Genomic DNA, 18,760 nt, shown 5'->3' with positions numbered 1-18,760 from the left:
AAACAATTAGCTGTTGAAAATGCAAATAGAGTGTGTTAAGAGGCTTTACGTCCCCACAGGGAGAACGGTCCTGGATGTGATTTCATCCCTGTTTGTGCTGACATTGGACCAGCCTACGTTCAAGGAGCAGTATTAGCTGCCGCCTTAAAAGAAATGTTGTTCACTGGTCAGCAGAAAAAGAAAGGGGGCTGCTTTAACTGTGGCAAGCTAGGGCATTTTGCTAAAAACTGCAGTGCTGGAAATGGAAGTCAACAGGCTACAGGGAGTGGAAACAAGCAGCCTGGACTATGTCCAAGATGCAGGAGAGGAAAGCATTGGGCAAATGAATGCCCCTCCAAGACTGATGTTGATGATAACTCAATGCCCTCTAGGAAGGGCCCGGTCCCACCAAACAGTAGGGGCCCTTCCTAGACCCCACTGCAGCCTTTATAGCTGACTCAGTCCCAAAGCCAACCGTTCGAAACCTTTACTGTGCTTCCCCAGGAAGTGTAGGATTGGACCTCAGTCCCACCTCCTGATATGTACTAACCCCGGAGATGGGGACTCAGGCCATTGCTACAGGAGTGTATGGTCCCCTTCCCGCAGGCACGATGGGATTAATTTTAGGGAGGAGCAATTTGACATTGAAAGGATTTCAAGTTCTCCCTGGGGTGATAAATCAGGACTATACTGGAGAGATTAAAGTAATGGCACAAACAACTAATACTATAATTCAGGTCTTACCAGAAACAAAAATAGCACAAATTCTCCTTCTGCGGCCTTAAACCGGTCAGCCCCGTGGTGCAGTGGGCTTTGGATCCAGCGACGCGGTATACTGAGCAAGAATAGTTAAGCAGGGCTAGCTGAGTGAGAACTAAGGATTAATGGGAAGCCTTTTAAAGGGATTATAGATATTGGAGCTTTCAGACATTGGCCACAGGCCTGGCCTTTAAACCTCATGGCTTCCGAACTGCAAGGAGTGGGGCATGTTACTCAACCCTTGCAGAGTGTTCAACTCCTTTGATGGGAAGATCCAGATGGAAATACAGGCTATTTTCAACTTTATGTATTGCAACATTTACCTGTTAACCTATGGGGACGAGATATGCTAGAGCAGATGGGGGTTTTAATAACAAGTCCCAGTTCCATTGTTACTTCTCAAATGCTTAATCAAGGATTTCACCTCCTTAGGGGACTTAGGAAAGAATCAGTAAGGGAGACATTCATCTATCCCCGTGTCCACTCAAAAGGGAAGGCACGGATTAGGTTACCAGAATTTTCAACAGGGGCCTTGATTATCTCTCCTACCCAGCGTACAGCAGCTAAAATGACCTGGCTTGCAGATACCCCTGTCTGGGTTGATCAATGGCCCCTGAAGTTAAAAGCTACACAAGAGTTGGTTCGAGTACAGCTTGAGGCAGGGCATATTGAACCCACTCACAGTCCATGGAACACACCCATATTTATAATAAAGAAAAAATCTGGTAAATGGAGACTATTGCAAGACTTAAGGGCAATTAATAAAACCGTGGAGATTATGGGGCCCCTTCAGTCGGGGTTACCAGCCCCTACAGGTATCCCATTGAAATATCATTTATTGGTATTAGATCTTAAAGACTGCTTTTTTACTGTTCCTCTTCATTCTGAGGATTGCAAACGATTTGCATTTAGTGTCCCTGCAATAAATGTTAAGGAGCCCATAAAGAGGTATCAATGGAAAGTATTGCCTCAGGGCATGGCCAATAGTCCTACCTGATGTCAGGATTCTGTGGCCGCAGCCATACATCCTATAAGGAAAAAATATCCCAAGGCTTATATTATTCATTATATGGATGACATTCTCTTAGCTCATAATAATGAAACACTTCTAAATACTATCTATATAGATTTTCAGGTTCCCTGCATTGTGCAGGATTATGCATAGCACCTGGAAAAGTTCAAAGGACATTTCCTTTTTCTTATCTTGGCAACATTATTGAGGGGAAAACAATAAAACCTCCAAAAATTCAAATTCAGACTGGCACTTTACTTACATTAAATGACTTCCAGAAATTATTAGGAGATATTAACTGGGTTCAACTTGCTTTAAAATGAACTACTGCTGACTTAAGCCCTTTATTTCATATACTTAAGGGAGGTTCATCTCCATCATCCCCACGCTGCTTGGACAGCCCTACATAAAGTTGAGGATGCCTTAAGTTCAGCACAGGTTTTAAGTTCCTTTACAGGTTTTAATTTTCCCTACTACACATACACCCACTGGGGTCATTTGGCAAGCTCCTGGAGTTGTTGAATGGCTATATTTGGCTTATTCTCTGACCAAGGTATTGTGCTAGGGGCAGGGACCACGGGAGAGAAAAATTGCTAATTATCTCACTAGAAAAGCAATGTGTTATGATTGAACCCAGCCAGGTGTGACCCTGCTCGTAAATTTTATGTAAACTTTTTACCCTGCCAGTACCAGGAATGGCTAATAAACTGCTTTGCAGTTTGTTTTTTCTTTTTTTAAAAAAATACTTTGAAGTCTTTGCAGATAAAAGGTCTTGCTGTACTCTCGGTCTGCACTGAAAGTTGTGGGACTCCTACGGGAGGGACACAATTGTGGTCAGCTGGCCAGCTTAATAAAGGCTCTTAAAATTTAAATTCTGAGTCGGTGGTCTATCTCGCAGAGTGAACCCATAACAGTATTAACTCCTTTCCATGATTCAGTTTCCCAGCTAATAGCTTGAGCCTGCCTTCGAACAGGCCAGTTAGTGGGCCAAGACCCTGACCTCATTGTAGTGCCATTTACAGCTATACAGCAAGACTGGCTCTGGCAATGATCAAGTTAGCAATTGCCCTTTCTAATTACTCCGGACAGGTTGATAACCATTATCCTGCAAATAAAGTCTTATATTTTCTCTCAGTTACTACATTTACCTTCCCAAAGATAGTGAAGTCACAACCTATACCTCAGGCACTAACCATTTTTACAAATGGATCCAGTTCTGGAAAGGCTGGATCTACTGCAACAGGGGAGCAAAAGTCCTTCAAACCCCTTATATTTCAGCACAATGGGTAGAAATACAAGCTCTCATTTATGCCTTGACAGACTTTGCTACAAAGCCCATCAACCTATATAGTGATAGTGCTTATGTGGTAAGTATGGTTAAAATTATTGAAACAGCTACTATATGGCACACTAATTCAGAGGAACTCTTTCATTTATTTCTTAGCCTTCAAAAGGTTATTAGAGAACAACAATTTCCCTACTTTATTGGTCATATCCAATCTCATTCAGGTCTCCCTGGTCCGTTAGCTATAGGCAATGATGCTATTGATCGCCTCCTTTCTGTAATGCAAAAGGCTACCCCATTTTCTCTTGCCCAGTCCTCCCATGCATTGCATCATCAAAATGCTGCTGCCTTGTGCAAACAATTCTGTATTCTCGGGAGCAAGCTCGTCCAATTGTTAAGCAGTGCTCTCAGTGTGTAATCCATTGCCCTGTACAACCGTTGGGGGTTAATCCTAGGGGTCTTAAACCTAATCAAATCTGGCAAATGGATGTCACCCACATCCCGGAGTTTGGTAAGCAGAGATGGGTAGATGTTAATGCAGATACCTGCTCCCGCTTTATCTTTGCGACTCCCCAAACAGGGAAAAGTGCCAAGCACGTAATTAATCATTGCTTAGCCGCCTTTGCGGTACTAGGACCTCCCTTAGAGCTAAAAACAGACAATGGACGCACATATGCTAGTTCTGCTTTTCAGCACTTTTGTCAGCAATATCAAATGTGTCATAAAACTGGTATCTCTTACAACCCTCAAGGTCAAGCAATAGCGGAAAGAGTCAATCATACTCTTAAATGCAATTACTAAAACAAAAAAAAAGGGGGAGATGAATGTTACCTCAAAATAAACTCAGTCATGCTCTTATACTTTAAATTTTTTGAATTGCGATGCAGAGGGTTGTACAGCAGCTGAAAGGCATCAGGCTCCAGTACAATAGCCTCCACTGGGTTAGCCCAGTGGAAGGATGCACAAACTGGACAATGGTTTTGTCCCGTAATGATGTGGGGCAGAGGTTGTGTTTGTATCTTTCCAGAAGGAGCAGTACAGCCAATTTGGGTGCCAGAGCGTTACGTGCATCACCACAATGGACCCAGAGAAGCTCCTTGTCTCTTCATTCAAAAGACTGAGAGTTGCCCCAGTGATAGCAATGTGGAAGAAGAAGAAAAGGAAGGCTATGCAAGGGGCCAAGGTGCCAACATGGGGTCAGCTGAAGAAGCTAACAACTGAAGCCCAGCAGATGGTAGAAAAGCAAGAAGTGGAAGCTACTCCTTCAACCATGTTTCTGGCTATGCTAGCACTGGTTAGCTGCCAGTCTTCTGCAAAGTCTTGCACAGCCAAGTCCGAGGACTCTGAGTAAATATACACCAGCAGCAAAAAAGAAACTTTCATTTTGTAGCCAAAAATGTTAAACATGACTGTAGTTTGATTTCTCTCTTATTGCTGTATTGCTTTAGCATTGTTTTGTTATTGTTTTAATAGCCAGAGTTATGTTCAAGTTTATTTTTATTGTAGTAGCTTAAAAACAAAAAAGGGGGATGATGTAGGGAGTGGCTCTAGAGTCAAGCCTCCTGCTGACCTGTAGCAGGGCCACAAACAAGTCCCAGCCTGGAGGGCAGAGCTCTCCTAGCATAATTAAGCCTGACCTTGTAGCCCCTCCTAATTCCTTCCTAAGTAGCTAATCGGCTGTGGGAAGTGCAGCAAGTGTTGCCAAAACAAGAACATTTGTATACATGTTCATCTACCCTTGTTTTAATCAGACTATAAAATAAAGCATCATCTTGCAGGCTGGGTCTTTTGTGTCCTCATCCAAGCATGGGAGATCCACCGAGCCCCAGCTGTATTCTCTTGTCTGTCTTTTCTTCAATCCTTCACCACCCCTCCTCAGGTTCACCCTTGGCTGTGCTGGCACTGCACAGGGAGCCATCGCCCTGGCTTCAGTCAACCCAAGTTTGCTACTCTGAGAGCAGTAGGCAGTAGCAGCTCATTCTGGGCTAGCTTCTGAATCCTACTCAGGTGACTCTATTGCTGGCCTCCATTAGACTTCCTTCTCTTAATGGCCCTCCCCAACCAGCCAAGGAGGATGGGGGATTGGGAATCTCTCCTTCTCCATTGCTGACCCTCTATCCCACACCAACAATCTTCTCTAGGTGAGTGATGTTCCACAATTTCCCTTGTCTTGAGTCTTCTGCCAACTCACTCTCACTGACTTCTTAAAAATCCTCTCATTGCAAAAGTCTTAGCACTTGGTCAGAAGAATCCTTGGCCATTGGCTTTGGGTCCTTCTCGATTGGGGACACCCAGTCTGGAGGGTCACCCCTCATTTCTCGTGATGATTGGTTTAGCAGTTGGGATGCCTGCCCTAAACAGTCACCTTTGGATTTGTGGTCTGTCACCCTTCCTGTCTCGTGGGCCACGCTACACTCCCTCTGCACACTCATGGAGGAGATCATGCCCAACCACTTCATTTTCTTTTGTAACACTGTTTGGTTATAATATAAACTAGATAATAAGTCTTAATGGCCTGAAAACAGCACTTTCAATTTTAACACATGGCATGATTTAGATCATTGCTGCCACCACAATGGAAATTGGTCAGTGACTCCCTACATCCAGGCTGTTTTCACCATTCAGTCCAGACCCTCTCTCTGTCAGTCCTTCTCTACCCATCAGATCCTTCTCCTTCACACAAAACCTCATACCCTAACACTTCCTTTTTTAAAAATATATATTTTATTGATTTTTTACAGAGAGGAAGGAGAGGGATAGAGAGAAACATCGATGAGAGAGAAGCATTGATCAACTGCCTCCTGCACACCGCCTACATGGGGATGTGCCAGCAACCAAGGTACATGCCCTTGACCGGAATTGAACCCGGGACCCTTGAGTCCGCAGGCCGACGCTCTATCCACTGAGCCAAACCGGTTAGGGCTACCCTAACACTTCTGATTCTGAATCTACTTTTGACCCACCAACCTCAGCCCCTTTGCGGGAGACCAATTCCAGCATGACAGCAGGGCTGCATCTGGGAATGGCTGAAGGCATTTCCCTAAACCTGAAAAGGGATTATTGCTTGGCTGCCAGACAGTTAAAGGGCATCTTAATCTACATGTTATTGCTTCTTACTGGCCAAACACCTGAACAGCCGTAGGCTAATTCCCCCATCCTGACAATGGACTCTGTACCAAAACCTGACCCTTTGAAGTGTATATCTCTGCCTCGCCTCAGGACAAGTTGTGTTAATAAAAAGCATGGGGTCCTGGGGACAAGGAGAACCTAAGGCCTTAGACTTAAGACCATAGAACTTAGCTCCTTTAGCTAAGCTCCTCTGACCCCCAAAATGCCTTTCAAAATTTTATTTCGTCTCTGAACTCTTTATTAGTCTCTGGATTCTTATGTCATCTACGCACAGCCCCTTCTACAGATTCCTGAACCCTTCTTGATGCTGGGACAAGAACCCCTGCACCCCTTATACACCCCCACAGTAGATTCCCAAAACCCATACCCTCTTAACCAGCAACCACCTTCTTTCCTGGCTCCTGAGAGCTCAAATCCTGAGAACTTGAGCTTCAATATAGCCTTTTCCCCACCTAACAGTCACTCTTGGGCCATCCAAAGACCACCCTCCTCTACCATGAGAGAGGTAGCAGGAACTGAGGGTATTGTCTGGGTACACATCCCATTTTCCATGTCTGACCTCGCACAGATTGAGAGGCATCTCAGGTCTTTTTCCACAGACCCAACCACATTTACCAAGGAATTCGAGTCCCTGACCCAGTTCTATGACCTACCTGGCACGGCATCTATGTCATCCTGTCCTCCTCTCTAACCCCAGAGGATAAAGGATAGCGTTTGGCTAGCAGCTCAGGACCATGCCCATGCCCTCTATAGACAGAACGCAGCAGCAAACCCTGTTTGGCACTGATGTGTTTCCCTAAACTGACCAGAGATGGGACTATCAGGTTAATTCTCCAGAGCACCAACTCTATAGCCATATAATCACCTGTCATACACAAAAATAGACTTAAAATGGTTAAAGGACTTAAATGTAAGACAGGAAGCCATTAAAATCTCAGAAGAATCCATAGGCAGCAAAATCTCAGCCATTTCTCATAGCAATATGTTTACCAATACATTTCCTAGGAGAAAATAAACAAATGGGACTACATCAAAATAAAAAGCTTTTGCAGAGCAAAAATAAAAAATAAAAAAAAATCATAAAAAATAACAAGAGAGCCCACTGCATGGGAGAACTAATTTGCCAATGATACATTGACAACGGTGTTAATCACCAAAATTTATAGGGAACTTATACAATTTAACAAAAGGAAGATAAATATTCAAATTAAAAAATGGGCAAAGGACCTAAATAAACACTTCTCCAAAGTGGACATATAGAAGACCAAGAGGCATATAACAAAATGCTCAAAGTCACTGATCATCCAAAAGATGCAAATCAAAACAACAATGAGGCATCACCTCACACCTGTCAGAATGGCTACCATCAACAAACAACTAGTGTTGGCAAGGATGTGAAGAAAAAAACCCTCATGCACTGCTGGTGGGAATGCAGACTGATGCAGCCACTGTGGAAGACACTATGGAGTTTCCTTAAAAAAAATTAAAAATGGAACTCCCATTTGACCCAGTGATCCCACTTCTAGGGATATATCCCAAGAAATCAAAAACACCAATCAGAAAGAATGTATGCACCTCTACGTTTATAGCATCTCAATTTATAATAGCTAAGATTTGGAAACAGCCTAAGTGCCCATCAGTAGATGAGTTGATTAAAAACCTGTGGTGCATCTACACAATGAAATACTATGCAGCTGTAAAGAAGAAAGAACTCTTACCATTCACAACAGCATGGATGGACCTGTACAGCATTATGCTAAATGAAATAAGCCAGTCGGAGAAAGTTAAGTATCACATGATCTCACGCATATGTGGAATATAATGAACAACATAAATTGATGAACAACAGAGACATAGAAGCATGTGCAGACTGTTGAACCTCAGAGGGATGGTAGGGGAGGGTGGATGGGAAGAGATCAACCAGTGAACTTGTATGCATATATGCATGACCCATGGACACAGACAATAGGGGGATGAAGACCTATGCTGGGGAGATGGGGAAGGCTGGGAGAGATCATTGGAGGAAAACAGGGACATATATAATATTTTCAATAATAAAGAATTTAAAATCCTATATAATAAAAGGCTAATATGCAAATTTCCTCCACGGGAGTTCAACTGACTGGGAGTTTGACCACTCTCTATGACATGTGCTGACCAGCAGGGGGCGGTGTGGAATGAAGGAAGGTCCTGGCTGGCAGCTGGAAGGCCCTGATCAGCCCTGATCACTGGCCAGGCCTAGGGACCCCACCCATGCATGAATTCATGCACCAGGCCTCTAGTATAAAATAAAATAAAAAAAATTACATGCTAGTATGTTCTTTGACCATAGAGGCACTAAATTAGCAATCAATAACAACAATGTATCTAGAAAACTCCCAAATATTTGGAAGTTAATATACAAACTTTTAAATAATCCATATGTCAAAAAAGAAATCATACAGGAAATTAGAAAATACTTTGAACATTTAAATGACAATAAAAATATAAGAAATCAAATTTTTTCAGGGTACAGCTAGAGCACTGCTTATAGGGAAATGTTTAGCATTCAATGTTTATATTAGAAAAGAAGAGAGACATAAACGCTATGGCTTTAGGTTTCACCTAAAGAAACTAGAACAAAGGGGAGTAAACCAAAAGTAGATGGAAGGAAGTGATAAAGAACCCCCCCCAAAAAATCAATAAAAGAGAAAATAGTCAATAATTGAGCAAATTAATAGACAAAATTTAGTTCTTTGAAGTGATCAACAAAATGAATACAGTTTACTGTAGGTAAATTATACCTTAATAAATTTTATTTAAGAAAATATATTTCTGGAGACATAGTGTTTTCTTTTCTCAGTAACTGAGGTAGTTATATGTAGTAACATGCTATTCAGGTCTAATGCTCCATTTTTTTCAGAGTTATTCTTAAGGTCCATGCTTAATTACTCACCTTCTGGTATATCTTATAGATACCAAAGTAAATGTATCGATTGAGAAATGCTCTTAGTTTCCACAAAGTTGTGTCGCAAAAAAAAACCAAGAGAAGGCAAATAAAGCCTATGGTACTCATCATAACCATATATAGTCCAATCCCTTTCTTTTCCAAAGAATAAACAGTCTTTGCAGCATCTGAGAATGGCAAAGGGAGAGAGAGCTGACTGCAGGACATTGACACAATAAATACAGTCTAAGAAAAACAGCAAATAGTAAGAAATATATGATAAAATGAAATGTTAGGCTAAGTTGACAAGCATTTAGAGTGTGAGAAGTGATTGTTCTGCTACACAAATACCATTTGAATAATAAATTTTGAAAGCTTATTTTCAAGTTAATCAAATAAGCCTATGACTATTGACATGTTAATTGATGTTTCATAATTATTTCATGCCATAAAAATATTCCTTAAATCCTTTCAGAAGTGTAAAATCTTACAATCTTACATTGATAATTAGAGGAAAATATTAAAATGTAAATACTACTGAAAAAGATAACATACTATGCTTTATTATTTATTTATTTATTTATTTATTTATTTATTTATTTTTACTATGCTTTAAAATGGTAAAAAAATAACCATCTGACACTTGTGAACTTTTTCTTTTCTTTTCTTTTTTTTAAAGAATAGCTTATTGATTTTTATAGCGAGAGGAAGGAAGAGGGAGAGAGGAGAAACATTGATATGAAAGCAGAACATCAATCATCTGCCTCCTGCACACAGGCCCCTCTTAGAGACTGAGACTACGTGATCCAGGAATTAAATTGGCAACCTTTCTGGGCACAGATGGCACCCAGCCAACTGAGCCACACCAGCCAGGGCCTGAACTTTCTTGAGAAGAAAGTTGAGTAAAAAGAACAGAATGATTGTTATGACAGAACTGCAAATGCCCCTTATTTAAAAAAAATTAGAATGGCTTTAAATTTACCAAAAAAATGAAAATAGTACAGAGAAATAAATCCATATACCCTGCATCCAGTTTCTCTTATTATTAGCAGCATACATCAGTGTGGTACATGTTACAATTAATGAACAAATATTAATACATCATTGTTAACTAAAGTTCCTAATTTATTTGGATTTTCTAGTATTTAAAATAATGTAATGTTCTTGCCCTGGACAGGAGCTCAGTTGGTTAGAGTGTTGTCCTGAGAAGCCGAGGCTGTGGGTTCCATCGCCAGTCAGGGCACACTCAGTGATGCATAAGTAAGTGGAGCAGCAAATCTCTCTCTCTCTCCTCTCTCTCTCTCTCTCTCTCTCTCTCTCTCTCTCTCTTAAATAAATAAATAAATAATGTAATGTTCCTTTGTTGTTGTTCCATAATCCAATCCGGAATACTACATTTAGTATTCCTTAGGTACGTCTTGGCTGTCACAGTTTCTCTGATTTTCCTTCTTTTTGATGACACCGACAGTTTGGAGTGGTATTGGGCAGGCATTTTATAGGATGCCCTTCAATTGGGATCGATTTTTTTCATAATTAGAAAAGTCTAATGGGTTCATGGGATTTGGGGAGGAATATCACAGAAGTGCCATTTTATATCATCAAAAAAATCCATACTGTCAGTATGATTTATCACTGTTGATGTTGACCTTGATCACCTGATTGAGGTAGTTTGTCAGCTCTCTCTGCTGTCAAGCTACTCCTTTCACTCCCTTTCCATACTTTATGTGCTCCTTCACTTTTCCATCCTCCAGAAGTAACCACTATGAATAATTGCGTTCTGAATTCCTATCTTAAATACAAGTAGACAATTATACATTTATATATATTCAGTAAATAATACTTTAATTTTAAAATTTGAACTACATAAAAATAGTATAATACTTAATGCGGTCTTCTGGAACATATTGTTACTCCATGTTATTTTTTTCTGATCTCTCAATTTTAAAAAAATATATTTTATTGATTTTTTACAGAGAGGAAGGGAGAGGGATAGAGAGCTAGAAACATTGATGAGAGAGAAACATCAATCAGCTGCCTCCTGCACACCTCCCTACTGGGGATGTGCCCTCAACCAAGGTACATGCCCTTGACCGGAATCAAACCTGGGACCCTTCAGTCCGCAGACTGATGCTCTATCCACTGAGCCAAACCGGCTTCCACTAAACTTGACATTCAATATTATTTTGTATTAGTTTCAGGTGGTTAGTATCCACCTGACACCATAAATAGTTATTGTATATTATTAACTATATTTCTTATGCTGTATTTTACATCCTCATGACTATTCTGTAACAACCAATTTGCACTGCTTAATCCCTTCACCATTGCCACCCAGGTCCCCAATTTCCTCCCTGCTGGCAACCATCATTCTATTCTTTGTGTCTATGAACCTGTTTAAATTTTTGTTTGTTTCTTTGTTTTGTTCTTTAGATCCATATAAGTAAAATCATATGGTATTTGTCTTTTTCTGTCTAACTTTTTCACTTAGCATAATAGCCTCATGTCCATCCATGTCACAAGTGGTAAGATTTCATTCCTTTCTATGGCTGAGTGATATTTCATTGTATATATGTACCACCACATTTTTATCCACTTGTCTATTGATGGGCACTTGAGTTGCTTCCATATCTTAGCTCTTGTAAATAATGCTGCAAGGGAGAATCAAGATGGCGGCGTAGGGAGTGGACCTGTGCATGCTGCTCTCTCACAGCATCATTGAAACTACCAACTATGAGGCAAACAACCACCACTCAGAACCATGGGGAAGTTGGCCCAGTGGGAGATCTACAACTGGAAGAAAAGAAAGAAGCGCAGTGAGACTGAGTGGGAGCTACGGAGGCACCAAAACCAGAGGTACACAGTCACACAGTCACACGCCGGGCTGCAAATGGATTCGTGGTTTTTTTTTTTCAATCGGAAGCGGTTACGAACCCTCGAATCCTCTGGGCTTGCTCGGGGCGGGTCTCTGAGGCCCCAGATCCCACAGGGAGAGGCGGCCACGGCCTTGCAGTGGTCGGAGAGCGAGGGAGGCTCTGGCGCGTGGCTGCTCACCAGCACTGGGGGACGAAAAGTCCTGGTGTCCTGGATAGGCAAGGGGCCGCTGAGTCTCCGCCCCGGCGACTCCCTGTGACCCCGCCCTACGCAATTTACATTCCCATCTGGGCTGTGCCAGACTCACAAGTAGAAACGCCTTTGCTTTTGCAAACTTTCAAATCCACTGAGCTGGTTTGGGCGGGATCATGAGGCACCAGACCCTATGGGGAGAGGCAGCACGGCCTTGCAGCCATCAGAAAGCGAGGGAGGCTCTGTCGCACAGCTGCTCGCCGGCACTGGGGGACACAAAGCCCCGGTGGAGAGGCAAGGGGCCGTGGAGACTCAGCCAGTGCTATTTGCTCCGCCATGGCGACTCCCTGAGACCCAGCCCTAATCAATTTACATCCCCATCCAAGCTGTGCCAGGTGCACAAAAAGACCCACCTGCGCTTTTGCAGCCTAACCCAACAAATTGCAGACTTAAATAATGCTGCAATGTACTTAGGGGTGCATATATTCTTTTGAATTAATGTTTTGTATATGTATCCAGAAGGGGAATTGCTCGGTCATAAAGCAGGTCCACTTTTAATTTATTAAGGATCCTCCATACTATTTTTCCACAGTGGCCAGACCAGTCTGTATTCACTAACAGTGCATGAGGTTCCTTTTCCTCCACATCCTTCAGGCAATTGTTGTTGGTTTGGTTTGTTTTTGGTGTTGAGTATTAGGAGTTTTTTTAACCTTGGCAAATATCTTCTCCCCTTCAGTGGGCTGGCTTCATTTTGTTGATGATTTTCTTTGCTGTGTAAAGTCCTTTTAGCTTCATGTAGTCCCACTTGCATCTTTTTTTCTTTACCTCTTGGATGAAGAGATATATCAGAAAAAATACTGCTGAGAAAAATGCCTGATATATTACTGCCTGTGTTTGCTCCTGGGACTTTTATGGTTTTGAGTCTTACACTTTAAGTCTGTCGTTCATTTCGCATTTATTGTTGTGTGTGGAGTAAGAAGGTGATCTAGTTTCATTTTTTGTACATATCTGTTCAATTTTCCCAACACCATTTATTGAATAAACAGTCTTTACTTCATTGTATGTTCTTGCTTCCTTTGTGAATTATTAATTGACCATGGACTTGTTTTGGGGCTCTCTATTTTGTTCCATTGATTTATGTGTCTATTTACAAGCCAGGAACATGCTGCTTTGATTACTTTATCCTTATAGTTTAGTTTTATATCAGGTGGCATGATAACTCCAACTCTGTTCTTTTTCAAGATTGCTGCGGCTATTCAGGGACTTTTGTGGTCCCATACAAATTTTTTGATTATTTGTTCTAGTTCTGTGAAATACACCATTGGTTATTTTGATAGGAATAGCATTGAATCTATAGATTTCTTTGGGAAGTAATTATGTTAATTCTTCCATCCAAGAGCATGGTACATGCTTCCATTTATTTGAATCTGCTTCCATTTCTTTCTTCAGTGTCTTATAATTTCCTGAATATAGGTTTGTTAGTTTGTTTATCTCCTTGGTTTAGTTTATTCCTACATATTTTGTATTTTTGATGCAATTGTAAATGAGAATATATTTTGATTTTCCTTTCTGCCAGTTCATTTTGGTGTATAAAAATGCAACCAATTTCTGAATATTTATTTGGTATCCTGGTACTTACTAAATGAATTTATCAGTTTTAATAGTTTTTGGTGGAATCTTTAGAGTTCTCTATGTACAATATAATGCGATATGCAAATAATGATAGTTTTACATCTTCCTTTCCTATTTTATCTGATTGCTGTGGCTAGGACTTCCATTACTATGATGAATAAGAGTGGAGAAAGTAGATGACCCTGTCTTGTTCCTGATCTTGAAGAAAACACTTTTACTTTGGCCCCATTGAGTATGATGTTAGCTATGAGTTTGTCATCTATGGCTTTTGTTATATTGAGGTATGTTTTCTCTATTCTACTATACTGAGAGTTTTTATCATAAGTGGGTGGTAGAATATGTCCAATTCTTTTTTGTATCTATTGATATGATCATGTGATTTTTGTCTTTCAATTTGTTTATGTAATGTATCATGTTTACTGATTTGCAGATATTGTACCATCTTTTTTTAATCTTTATTGTTCAGATTATTACAGTTGTTCCTCTTTTCCCCCCCCATAGCTCCCCTCTACCCAGTTCCCACCCCACCCTCTGCCCTTACAATCCCCCCACACTGTCCTCATCCATAGGTGTACGATTTTTGTCCAGTCTCTTCCTGCATCCCCCATACCCCTTCCCCCCTCGAGAATAGTCAGTCCACTCCCTTTCTATGCCCCTGATTCTATTATATTCACCAGTTTATTCTGTTCATCAGATTATTTGTTCACTTGATTTTTAGATTCACTTGTTGATAGATGTGTATTTGTTGTTCATAATTTGTATCTTTACCTTTTTCTTCTTCTTCCTCTTCTTAAAGGATACCTTTCAGCATTTCATATAATACTGGTTTGGTGGTGATGAACTCCTTTAGCTTTTTCTTATCTGTGAAGCTCTTTATCTGACCTTCAATTCTAAATGATAGCTTTGCTGGGTAAAGTAATCTAGGTTGTAGGTTCTTGCTATTCATCACTTTGAATATTTCTGGCCACTCCCTTCTGGCCTGCATAGTTTCTGTTGAGAAATCAGCTGACAGTCATATGGGTAGTCCCTTGTAAGTAACTGACATTTTTTCTCTTGCTGCTTTTAAGATTCTCTCTTTGTCTTTTGCTCTTGGCATTTTAATTATGATGTGTCTTGGTGTGGTCCTTTTTGGATTCCTTTTGTTGGGGTTCTCTGCACTTCCTGGACTTGTAAGTCTATTTCTTTGACCAGGTAGGGGAAGTTTTCTGCCATTATTTCTTCAAATAGGTTTTCAATATCTTGCTCTCTCTCTTCTTCTGGCACTCATATAATTTGGATGTTGGTACTCTTGAAGTTGTCCCAGAGGCTCCTTACACTATCTTCATATTTTTGGATTCTTTTTTCTTTTTGTTTTTCCAGTTGGGTGATTTTTGCTTCTTCATATTTCAAATCTTTGACTTGATTCTTGAGATCCTCTAGTCTGCTGTTGGAACTCTGTATAATATTCTTTATTTCAGTCAGTGTATGCTTAATTTCTAGTTAGTCCTTGTTCATATCCTCGAGGGTCTTAATAGATTTCTTGAGGGTCTCACTGAATTTATCGACGGTTTCTAGAAAATTCTTGAAAAACCTTATAAGTTTGGTTTTGAACTCTATATCCAGTAGTTTGCTTTCCTCCATTTCTGTCATTTGTGACCTGTTTCTTTGTCTCCGCATTTTGGCTGCTTCCCTGTGTTGATAGAGTGGCTTTCTGTGCTAGGTGTCCTATAGGGCCCAGTGGCTCAGCCTCCCCAATTACCTGAGGTGGACACACTTGGTGCACCCCCTTGTGGGCTGTGTGCACAGTCTTGTTGTAGTTAAGCCTTGATTGTTGTAGGTAACACTGGGAGGAATTGACCTCCAGGCCAACTGGCTGTGAGAATCAGCTGTGTCTGCAGTGGGAGAACTTCTGTGCTGGAGACACCCTTCTGGGGCAAGACTTGCTTCAGTGGGTTTTGGTGCTCACTGAGTCTGCCCCCTGAGTGTGTCCCTTATGGATCTGAGGAGTTGTAATCTGATGGTCCCACTCTGACCACTGGATACACTGGCTCTTGGATCTCTAAGGAGGTGCTAATTTAGCCTCTGCCTTAGGCTACCCAGCAGGAGCTATGGAGAGATCTGCAGATTCCTCTTCTTTGTTTGGGATTTGGAGGTGCCCATATGAGGCCCAGCTGTGAAGCAATGCAAGCTGCTGTGGGGCCTTGGGCCTTCTTTTGGAAGTTCTGGGTCTCTCTGACCCAGCTGCAGTTTGTTAGGTAGTTTTCAGATTGCAAAGGGCCAGGCCTTTCATATGCAAAAGCCTCTGCACACAGCTTGGGTGGGGTGGAGTCTCAGGGGATCAACAGGGCGGAGCAAACAGCTATGGCGGATCCTTAGTCCTGCCCTAAGAGGTCCCACTTCTCAGTGTCTCGGTAATCGCTGCAAGCACCTCTGAGAGAAAGCTGCCCTGGAGTTCCAACTGATGCCAGAGTGTCCAGTTTGTCCCCATAAGAGTCTGGGTCTCCAGAGACTCACCCAGAACTGGAGTTCAGAGCAGTCAGGAGCTTGAGGCTCCCTCCCAATTGAAAAAGACAACCGTCCTCAGTTGCCAGCCCTTTCCGCGCATGCCTCCATACCTCTGCACTTTACTTCCGCACATCCTCTGATTCTCAGTGTGCTTTTCTCTTTCCTTCTAGTTGTAGAATTTCCACTCAGCCAGCCTTCCTGTGGTTCTGGATGATGTCCGTTTTGTCTTTTAGTTGTATTTTTGAAGTGGTTGTACAAGGCAGCAATTTCCAGTGTTTACCTATGCCACCATCTTGGTTTCTCTGTACCATCTTTTTATCACTGGAATAAATCCCTCTTGGTCATGGTGCATGATCTTTTGAATATATTGCTGGATCTGATTTGCTAATATTTTGTTGAGGATTTTAGCATCTATGTTCATCAGGGATATTGGCCTGTAATTCTTTCTTTGTATTTATCTGGTTTTGGAATTAGGGTAATGATGGCCTTGTAAAAAGAGCTTGGAAGTCTTCCTTCCTCTTGGAATTTTTGGAATAGTTTGAGCCGTATAGGTGTTTGACCTTTTAATATTTGGTAAAACTACCCTGTGAAGCAGTCTGGGTCAGAGCTTTTGTTGCTGGGAGTTTTTTAAATTACTGCTTCAATTTCATCAGTAGTTATTGGCCTATTCAGGTTTTCTGATTCTCTCTGATTTAGTTTTAGAAGATTGTATTTTTCTAGGAATTTGTTCATTTCATCCAGGTTGTCCAGTTTGTTGGCATATAGTTGCTCACAGTATTTTCTTAAAAGTCTTTGTATATCTGTGGGGTCAGTTGATACTTCACCTCTTTTGTTTCTGATTTTATTTATATAGGTCTTTCTCATTGTATCTTGACAAGTTTGGCTAAATGTTCATCAATCTTGTTTCTCTTTTAAAAGGACCAGCTCTTGGTTTTATTGATTTTTTTGTGTTGTGTTTTAGTCTCTATGTCATTAATTTGTGTTATGATCTTTATTATTTCCTTCCTTCTACTTACTCTGGGCTTTGCTTATTGTTCTCTTCCTAATTCTTTAAATTGTAGGATTATATAGTTCATTAGAAATTTTTCTTATTTCTTAAGGTAGGCTTGTGTCAGAGACAGCAGGATCACTGCCCAAGCACTGCTGCTCTGAGTTGCCCTGAGTCCATGTATTCTTCTAAATGCTTCCGGACTACGCCAGGGCAGGTCCTTCTGGAACTCTGCCCACTGTACCAACTGTTGGGAACTTAGTCCAAGTTCCTCCTTTATCCTCTGCTCACTAGCTACAAGTGTTGGGTCTGAGCCCTCTGCCTGGGACTGGACCTCCTAGGACACCAGGTCTTAGATGGGGAAGCCATGAGAGGTTGTGGGTGTATAAGAATGTGTCTTTATTGCAGAAGCCAGTGGCCACATAGCCATCAGACAAGACAGTCCTATACAGCAAAGTCTCTTATGGGCAGGCAGCTGGACACCGGCTGGTTAACCTGTACATCTTTCCCACACAGCAGCATCAGTCTCTGTACCCACAGCTACTAATCTAAGTAGCTGCACGCTGCCCCCTAGACTCACCGCCTCACATCGTAGTGGTACCTAAGCTCTTTGCCTCAGCAGCTTCTCCTGTCTCCCCTGCCCCCAGCACACTGGTTGGTCTCTGTAGCCTCACGTAGTAGCTACTTCTGAGCTATGAGTCTTCATCTTACATCGCAGCAGCAGCTCTCAGCTCCGTCTGTGCTCTCTAGCCTCTCCTGCACACATACATAGGAGCTACATTCTCTGTGCCTACTGCCTCTGCTTCTCTGAGCTCTCTAGCCCCTGCTCTGCCCAACACACTGGCCTTAGTAATATACTTGTATATTACTCCTTAGACAAAGAAGGCTTCGTGCCAATAGTTACATCAATCGTATTTTGGCTACAGAAGGGCATAGCGTCCTTGCACCTGCTCATGGTATCTTGGCCTTGGGCACCCCAATTAGGCTCATGCTCAGTGCGGCCTTGGCCATTCTGGTGTATTGACAACAAGGCCTCTGTGCTCCCATTGGCCTTGACTATCTGGGGACCCTGGTGTGGTTTCCACAGCCTGTAATGCTATGAGATTCCTTCTCAGGACTGCTTTTGCTATTGTGTGTCCATTTTCATGAAGTTTTAGGTTTCCTCCTTGATCCCATGGTAATCCATTCATTGTTAAATAACATGCTATTTAGCCTCCATGTGTTTTAATGCTTTGGGGTGTTTAAATTGAAGTTGATTTCTAGTTTTATGCTATTGTGATCCAAAAAGATGCTTGATATGATTTCAATTTTCTTGAACTTGTAGAGACTTAGTTTCTGTCCTAACATGTGGTCTATTTTTTAAAATGTCACATGTGCACTTGAGAAGAATGTATATTCTACAGCTTTGGGGTGAAATGTTCTGTAAATGTCAATTAAATGCATTAAAATTATTGTGTCATTTAGGATCACTGTTTCCTTGTTGATTTTTTGTCTGGAAGATCT

General features: G+C 41.5%; 1 protein-coding gene across 1 annotated transcript in view; it reads right to left on the bottom strand.

The window, feature by feature from the left end:
• Positions 1 to 18,760, bottom strand: part of LOC102423522 (ATP-binding cassette sub-family A member 3-like) — a 254,535-nt gene that overhangs the window by 44,654 nt on the left and 191,121 nt on the right. The window contains exon 25 of the mRNA XM_023764831.1: positions 9,100 to 9,278. Within this exon, the coding sequence (XP_023620599.1) occupies positions 9,100 to 9,278 (179 nt within the window). The remainder of the gene's footprint in view (positions 1 to 9,099; positions 9,279 to 18,760) is intronic.

The sequence above is a fragment of the Myotis lucifugus genome, unplaced genomic scaffold (genome assembly GCF_000147115.1).
Source record: "Myotis lucifugus unplaced genomic scaffold, Myoluc2.0 scaffold_352, whole genome shotgun sequence".
NCBI classification, from domain to species: Eukaryota; Metazoa; Chordata; class Mammalia; order Chiroptera; family Vespertilionidae; genus Myotis; species Myotis lucifugus.
Note: the sequence above shows the minus strand (reverse complement) of the source record. Positions and strands in the feature narration are given on the sequence as shown.